The sequence below is a fragment of the Colobus angolensis genome, unplaced genomic scaffold, assembly GCF_000951035.1.
Source record: "Colobus angolensis palliatus isolate OR3802 unplaced genomic scaffold, Cang.pa_1.0 Scaffold157, whole genome shotgun sequence".
NCBI lineage: Eukaryota > Metazoa > Chordata > Mammalia > Primates > Cercopithecidae > Colobus > Colobus angolensis.
In genome coordinates this window covers 1-8664 of record NW_012114677.1, presented here as the reverse complement: position 1 = coordinate 8664, position 8664 = coordinate 1, and the positions used below count along the sequence as shown (strand labels likewise).

Sequence of the window (8664 nt, the reverse complement as noted above, 5' to 3'; positions counted from 1 at the left end):
TGGCAGTGGCTCATGCCTGTAATCTCAGCACTTTGTGAGGCCAAGATGGGTGGATTGCTTGAGGTCAGGAGTTTGAGACAAGCCTGGCCAACATAGTGAAATCCCAGCTCTACTAAAAATACAAAAATTAGCTGGGCATGGTGGGGGCAGCTGTAATGCCAGGTACTCAGGAGGCTGAGGTAGGACAATTGCTTGAACCTGGGAGGCGGAGGTTGTAGTGAGCCAAGATCACGCTACTGCACTCCAGCCTCGGCAACAGAGTGAAACTCCGTCTCAAAAAAAATAAATAAAATGTCCACTTTTAATTTGCTGTCCTTGGGTATTACTTGCATTTTATTTTGTTTTTGCTTTTATGATCAGAAATAAAGTTATTCATGTCGGGTGCAGTGGCTCACGCCTGTAATCCCAGCACTTTGAGAGGCCAAGGCGGGCAGATTACGAGTTCAGGAGATTGAGACCATCCTGGCTAACATGGTGAAACCCCATCTCTACTAAAAATACAAAAAAATTAGCCAGGTGTGGTGGTGGGTGCCTGTGGTCCCAGCTACTCAGGAGGCTGAGGCAGAAGAATGGCGTGAACCCGGGAGGCGGAGCTTGCAGTGAGCCGAGATTGCGCCACTGCACTCCAGCTTGGGGGACAGAGTGAAACTCCGTCTCAAAAAAAGGAGAAAAAAAAAGTAATCATGAATAAATATAAACTTTAAATGGACTAAAATATTCCACTGATCAAACAGAGTATTCTCTTCAGCCCGTCATGCAAAATGGAGCACAAGGGGCTGCGGACGGACAGCAGCACAGCCCTGCTCCTGGGGCGCTGCTACCCTACCTCCAGCTTCTTGAGGCGCTCCTGCTCTTCCTTTGCCAATTCCGCCTCCGTCTTCATCCGGTTAGAGGGCTGTGCCTTCATTTCAAAGCCAAGCTCACGAACCATCATGTCGTATGCGTCGGGCTAAGGCAGAAAGAAGAAATTTTTCATCTTAAAAATATATTTATTTCTTATTTTACAAAAAGAAAAGCACATTCTAGTAATGGCTGGATTCTAGTGATGGCTGGATAATATTATTGAAGTAGTTAAGCCACATCTACATCTTTTCTTCGAGAGAGAAAACTGTTCTAATCAGCCTTGAGGATTGCAAAATCAGTGGATATTTGGTCACAAAGAATTTGTTTACCCCTAGAAAAATTCTTCTCGGAATACATCTGCTTTAACAAAAACAGGTTGCGCGCAGTGGCTCACGCCTGTAATCTCAGCACTTTGGGAGGCTGAGGCAAGAGAATCGCTTGAACCCGGGAGGTGGAGGTTGCAGTGAGCCAAGATTGCACCACTACACTCCAGCCTGGGTGACACAGCGAGACTCAGTCTCAAACAACAACAAAAACACTACTTATCCAGGCATTACGCCCTAAACATGGGAAATTAAGTAAAGTAACAGTAACAGCAAGGGTGACTCACAAAGATGTACAGATGACCACATGACACTAATCTGGCAAAATCTAGATTTCTCTGAGAACCCAGTTTCTTAAACAAATGCAGCATTTTCCAACACTTTAGACTAAAGAGAATGCAGTAGGAAACAAGCATTGTTTATAGAGGAAAAAGTAAGTAAATGTGTATTAAGTGTATGTATTATGTATCAACAGACAAACGCACCACAGGGAAGTTCAGACACCTGTTCTGATGTGTCCACCCTGAAGTGCTTCTTCCATCCAGAAACACCCCTTTCTTCAGTTGAATTCACTTGGAATAGAGACTCAAGTAACTGAACCTAATTCCACCCCAAGAGTACACATAGCAGCTACTTCAATATCAGTGCTCAACAGAAACTTGTCCTGAAGGAAACAGCCCTTTCTCTGGACAAAGTCAGTCAGCCAGGTTCAGTAAGTGAAGTTTGTTTCAGTCACTTGGCTCCCACCTTGGGTTTCTCCTTTTTATCTCTGTTCTCTGCCTTGGGTGTTTTGTGGGACAGGAGAGTCTGAATTTCTTTCCAGTCTTGGTCTAGCTTCTCTGTGAGCTCCAGGGCATCTTCTCGTTGAGCTTGTCTCTCCCTCTGGGGAAAAAAAATCAGACACACACCACATATCATTACTATTGGACTTCAACCTAGAGGCCCAATGTCACTGCCAAGGACACACACAGTGACCACTCAGTCGGCACCAAACGTTTCAACAGAGAAAAGAGGCCAGGAGAAATTAGTATTTTAAATGCAAAGCTACAAAATCTCATCAGACGGAAATCATTTCCTGCCATAAACCATTAATTTAGATACTCTGAGCAGTTCACGGCAAATGAATAAAAAGTGATTTTTTGGGTGCACGTCAGATATTAAAACCAGCAACAACAAAAAACCCATCCGTGCCAGGTGCGGTGGCTCACCCTGTGCTTTCGAACTAGGCCAAGGTGGGAGGACTGCTTGAGGCCAGGAGTTTGAGACCAGCCTGGTTGACACAGCATGATCCCCATCTCTACAAAACATAAAACATTAGCTGGGCATGGTGGTGCCCCCTAGCTACTTGGGGAGCCGAGGTGGGAGGATCAGTTGGTCCTTGAGCTCAGGAGTTTGGGGCCACAGTGAGCTTTGATGGCGCCACTGTACTCCAGCCCGGGCAATAGAGACCGCATCTCAAAACAAAACAAAATTTAAACCAAAAAAAGGCAAAAGAACCAAAACCTGTCAGAGGTATATGCTTTATGTGATTTTTAAAATTCCTATTCACAATAAATGCTTTTATTAAAGTCATATAAAATATTAAGGCCAGGCGCGGCGGCTCAAGCCTGTAATCCCAGCACTTTGGGAGGCCGAGACGGGTGGATCACGAGGTCAGGAGATCGAGACCATCCTGGCTAACACGGTGAAACCCCGTCTCTACTAAAAAATACAAAAAACTAGCCGGGCGAGGTGGCGGGCGCCTGTAGTCCCAGCTACTCGGGAGGCTGAGGCAGGAGAATGGCGTGAACCCGGGAGGCGGAGCTTGCAGTGAGCTGAGATCCGGCCACTGCACTCCAGCCTGGGCGACAGAGCGAGACTCCGTCTCAAAAAAAAAAAAAAAAAAAATATTAAACACAGCCTAAAAATGTACAGGGAAAAAAAGCTCAAACACATCTTGGTGAGCCTGTCTTACCACGGAGAAGATGGTCAAGAACACTCGCTAACCCACCTTCTCTTGTTTTGACTTGGCAATGAGCTCTTCAATCAGCTCCTTCCGAGACTTGGCTTGCCCCTGCTCCTCGCCTTCCTGTTGAGTCTTCTTGTGAAGGAGCCCGCCGCCGCCTCCGAAGTGGGCAGCAGTCAGCTCAGCTGGGGTGAAAGGCAGAAAACCCAGTGAAGCCCAGTCCCGGTGTGGGAAGCGTTTCCTTAGCACTCTGCCAGCGCTTCCCCCACAGTGCTCTGGAAAATTCCATATTTGAGAAAAAAAATGCTCACACGCAAAAGCCTGGCCTGAGACCACAGGCACAATGGCACTTGAGAAATACCCAAGGTAAGCCACTCTGAGAAAACCCAGACCCATGACACTCCCAACTGGCTATAACCCAAGTGGCTGGAAACACCGAGCACCTATTTTTGATTGTGCTGGTTCTAGTGAAGACTGGCAAGCCCAGAGCAAGCTGGCTCCAGGGACTTGGTGGGGGCGTCGCCTGGGATCAGTGGCACAGTCTGTGTCCCTCCCAGCTCCCTGGGCAGGGCCTGGAGACTCCAAAGCCCTGAGCTAAGGGCAGGAGCAGGAATCATCTACCAGGGCCACCGATATTCAGTCCGCCCTACTCACTAGGGCAGAAGAGAAATTAAACATTGTAGGAAACATCACATTTGGAATAAAAGAAACCTTTAAAAATCCAATTTCTCACATGAAACAAAGAGGCTCAGATGGGAAATGATACATCCAAAGGCCCACATCATAACAGAAACAAATGTTAAGATGGTTTCTCCAGCTTGGGCCTCCAGCGTGCCAGCAGCTCCCTGACCAGCAGGGCCCTAGCCTGGTGCCTGCCTGGGCTCCCCACCTCCACTCCCTTCTCAACCCCCTCTCTCCTTTCTCTTCATCCCTCTCTGACTCTCCCCCGCGTCTCCTCTGAAATGCCGTCTTGCCTGAGTGATGGGTCAGTTCTCAGTCTTCCTCTCACTACCAGCAGTGCTCAACACATTCACCACTCCTTCTAGAAAAGCTTTCTCTTCTTGGCTTCTAGCCCAACCCTGCCGCCAGGGCCTCACTGTCTCCTCTTTTCCAACTCTTCAGGTCGCAGTTCCTGCTGTCTGTCCTCTAACTACTCGTATTCCCTTGGCAGCCTCATTCAGTCTGTGTGCTGACAGCATCCAGTTCCTGTCTTCAGCCTGCATTCTCCCTGAACTTGACTGCACCTCCAGCACTGCACCGTGGATGTCTAGCAGGCATTTCAAACTGCCCCAAACCCATCTATCCCACAGTCTTCTCATCGCAACAAATGGCAATTCGATCTTCCCAGGTGCTTAGGTCACACACCCCTGGAGTCGTCCTTGATGCCTGTCTCCCACACCTGTATCCAGTTTGCTGGGAAATCCCACTGGCCTTGTCTTGTCACACTATGCAATTCCTTGGCTCCAATACACTGACTCCTTTTCTCAAGTAAAAGCCAAAATCTTGGTCAGGCATGGTAGCACACACCTGTAGCCCCAGCTACTCTGGAGGCTGAGATGGGAGGATTGCTTGAGCCCAGAAAGCCAAGGCTGCAGTGAGCCATGGTCACGCTACCACCGTCCAGTGAGGCTGAACAAGACGCCTCAATGGCACGTGCTGCCCTTTCCTGCTTTTTCCTCCACAGCACTTCCACCTTTGATCAGACAGCATAATTTGGTGACACATTTGTTTAATGTTTGGGTCTCCCCATAAAATGTGAGCTGAAGGAGGGCACAGCTTTCTGTTTTGACACTGCCATTTCTCTGGAACCGAGAACAGTGCCTGGCACATAAACCAGTATTGGTAAGTGAATGAATGAATGATTCCTGATTTCCAGAAACTAATGATTTCCTTCCTGGAAAACTAAGCATATCAGAAAACACTATTTAGTACCCTAGTAATCCAAGGTCAATCACGCTATTTTCTTTTCTTTTTGTTTTTTTTTTTTGACTTTTATTTTAGGTTTGGGGGTACATATGAAGGTTTGTTACACAGGTAAACTCGTGTCATGGGGGTTTGTTGTACAGATCATTTCATCACCCAGGTACTAAGTCCAACGGTGATCTTTTCTGCTCCTTTCCCTCCCTCTCTAGATCCCCATACCTGCTGTTTCCTTCTTTGTGTTCAAGAGTTCTCATCATTTAGTCCCCACTTACAAGTGAGAAAGTGTGGTATTTGGTTTTCCGTTCCTGAGTTAGTTTGCTAAGGATGATGGATGGCCTCCAGTTCCACTCACGTTCCCACAAAAGACATGATCTCATTCTTTTTTATGGCTGCATACTATTCCACGTTATATATGTACCACCATAATAGTTTATTAAAAGATGAGCAAAATGCCAACTAATAAGCTTGTATTAATTATATAAAAGACTCAGAAAAGGATTACTTAAAAAAAAAAAAGAAAATCCTCCCTTAATGAGTTTGTATTAGGATTTGGTTAGAAAGATTTTTTATGTATCTATTTATTTGAAAGTCCAAACAGTATATTTTACAGTAGGTGAAATGTCTGTATTCAGTGTAAAACAGCACACAGCAGCTACAATTTAGGAGTCAGGCTACCTGGGATTTGAAGCCCCGCCCCCTCTGGCTAGGAAGCCTGAGCAAGTACCACCAACTTTTGTCCTTAGTCTCAGCTTCTGCAGCGGTAAAGTGCTCAAGGGGTGATTTTTTTTTTTTTTTTTTTGAGGCGGAGTCTCGCTCTGTCGCCTGGGCTGGAGTGCAGTGGTGCAGTCTCGGCTCACTGCAAGCTCTGCCTCCCGGGTTCACGCCATTCTCCTGCCTCAGCCTCCCAAGTAGCTGGGACTACAGGCGCCCGCCACCTCGCCCGGCTAGTTTTTGTATTTTTAGTAGAGACGAGGTTTCACCGTGTTAGCCAGGATGGTCTCGATCTCCTGACCTCGTGATCCGCCCGTCTCGGCCTCCCAAAGTGCTGGGATTACAGGCTTGAGCCACTGCGCCCGGGAAAGGGGTGGTTTTTAAGATGAAATTCTCCTAATCTAAGAGAACAGATCATGTGACAGTTGAACAAAACAGAATTTGTCTCCTCATGACAAATTCAGTGTATTTATTTTCACATGTAAGAGGCTTTTCTTTTATAAAAATTACCTGGGTTTTGGTGAGCTCATAATCAAAATCAAAGGACAGGAAATCAGGAATGAATAGCTGAATTCCCAGGACCTGTTACTGGGAGAAACTGAGTCCTACTTCTCCTCTAGTCAGCGGCGCACCAGGGCGCCTCCTCCAGTCACGGGCGCACCACCGCGCCTTCTCTAGTCCGCGGCGCACCACGGAGCCTCCTGGCAATAAGGTGAATGCCACTCGCCCAACTCACACCAAGGCAGTTACCTCCACTCTCAGGGAACTAGGATCTCCCCAGGGAACACGTTTTACAGCTAGGGGCCCACAAGAAGTCTTGAACAATGAAAAGAGCAAAGAGAAAGGCAGGAGGTTAAAATAACCGGCCATTGTCCTCAGGCCTGTGAAGCCGCGCGGCGGCGGGGTCTCCTCCCGGCGTGCTGCAGATGGCAGGTTCTGCACCACGTCTGCTGCCCTGACTCCTAAGCCTTTTGCCCCTTGGATTAGCCAAATATCAGAAGGCAGCCCCAGGCTTTAATGCCTTAACTTTCACACACTAACAAGACACAGCTTTTAGAGTCAGTTTTAGATTTGTACACCTTTGTTCTGAAGACACCGGAAAATGGGACCAACTCTAACAAGATATGTCAAGTAACTGATGTCATGACTGCAACCTTATACACAGGGTTCAAGACAGTCCTGAACTGAATCTTAAGACTCTGTTAACATTATTTAAGGCCAAATTTTATGTTTCATGTTGTTATCCTCAGATACAAGGCTCAATATGATTTTCCTCAAACTGCCATAATTCCACAGTAGGTACAGGCTAAAGGAACTCCATCAACACCACTGGTACAAATATTAGGCTGGGATTGATAAAGTAGGGTGAGCAAAGTAGTGCATTCAGTGAGCCACCTGGAGTCAGTGACGTGGGTTGTCCCCACAGCTTTTTTTCCTTAAAAAAATAAATAAATAAATAAAAACTGTCACCTGCGAAACTTGTGGAGAGGTTAATGATCAGTAAAACTTTCATGCAATAACTTTCTCTAGTCTCTAAGAGCAGAAGGTCCAACAAGGAACAGACTCTCCCTGGCTCCATGCCCACAGGCCCGGGCAGGGCACCCCAGCCTCACCAGACAACGCTCCTCGATCCTCAGCATCGCTGTCACTGTCCACAATGTCATTATGCTTCTCGATGTCTGCCAAAGACTGGCCATAATGAGTCAATTCTTCATCTTCATTTAGATTGTAGATGCTTTTTTTCTCATGATGTCGCTGATAGAAGAAAAAAAAAAAAAGGTTTCCTAAAATTACCACTTCCATTTCACAGCAAAAAAAAATATATATATATATATATATATATATATATTTCCATTATATTTGAAATATGACAATGAATCCTAAGCAGCCTTAATATTCTGGGTCAACTAAGCAATGATTCATGATTCAGACAGAAACGGAACTCATGGAGGGGAATTCTTTTTATTTTTTTTGAGATGGAGTCTGGCTCTGTCCCCCAGGCTGGAGTACAGTGGCGTGAACTGGGCTCACTGCAACCTCTGACTCCCCGGTTCAAGCAATTCTCCTGCCTCAGCCTCCTGAGTAGCTGGGATTATATGCATGTGCTACCATGCCTGGCTAATTTTTGTATTTTTAGTAGATATGGGGTTTCATCATGTTGGCCAGGATGGTCTCGATCTCCTGACCTCGTGATCGACCTGCCTCAGCCTCCCAAAGTGCTGGGATTACAGGCGTGAACCACCACGCCCGGCCTCATGGAGGGCAATTCTTAACTAAGCCCAGGGCCCAGTTTCCACTCCAGCAATGCTGCTCAGGCCACTTGCTCTCCACCCAATGGAGCTGAAGGCAGCAGCTGAGCTGAGAACTCCTGTGCACACTGCTGCCATGCAGTAGAGTTAAGGGATTTATCCATTCAGCTAACATGTGCAGAAGAAGCTGCTTCTCCTTTAGCCTAGCCAGATAAGGCACAGGAATCAAGGGCTATCCCCTGGACCTTCCAAGTGCCCAGGAATATGCAGAACGTGCAGAATCAGCCTTCTCCTTGGGCTTGACTTCCCTGTGCAATGTACAGCAAAAACCCTCCTCCAGTTTCTTTCCATACCTGCTGTTCCAGAGCAAACCTCTTCATCATCTTCTCCTCGGGGCTCATGCTGCTGTTGTATTCTCCGAAGCGTTTATCTCTGAATACATTGGACTTATCCCTTTCTTTGTACTCCTTTAGTAAAGTCTGTGTACGCTGGAAAACAGGTCAGAAAACAATCTCACAAAAAACTCTTGTGGTTTCCACTACAGGGGACATCAGAACAGTGCATACTTTAAAGTTCAGGGCTATGCAGTGATGTCAAAGTTCACACACTGAAACTAGTGGGCCTCACAAAACCTAAAAAGTTAGCACCAGGTGGCCCTAGATAGGGTCCC

General features: G+C 46.7%; 1 protein-coding gene across 1 annotated transcript in view; it reads right to left on the bottom strand.

The window, feature by feature from the left end:
* Positions 1–8482, bottom strand: part of NOP14 (NOP14 nucleolar protein) — a gene marked incomplete at its 5' end in the record, with an annotated part of 21958 nt that extends 13476 nt beyond the window's left edge. Inside the window, 5 exons of the mRNA XM_011936820.1 lie at positions 827–949; positions 1914–2048; positions 3157–3296; positions 7359–7500; positions 8348–8482. Coding sequence (XP_011792210.1) covers positions 827–949; positions 1914–2048; positions 3157–3296; positions 7359–7500; positions 8348–8482 — 675 coding nt within the window. The remainder of the gene's footprint in view (positions 1–826; positions 950–1913; positions 2049–3156; positions 3297–7358; positions 7501–8347) is intronic.
* Between the last annotated feature and the right edge of the window lie 182 nt (positions 8483–8664).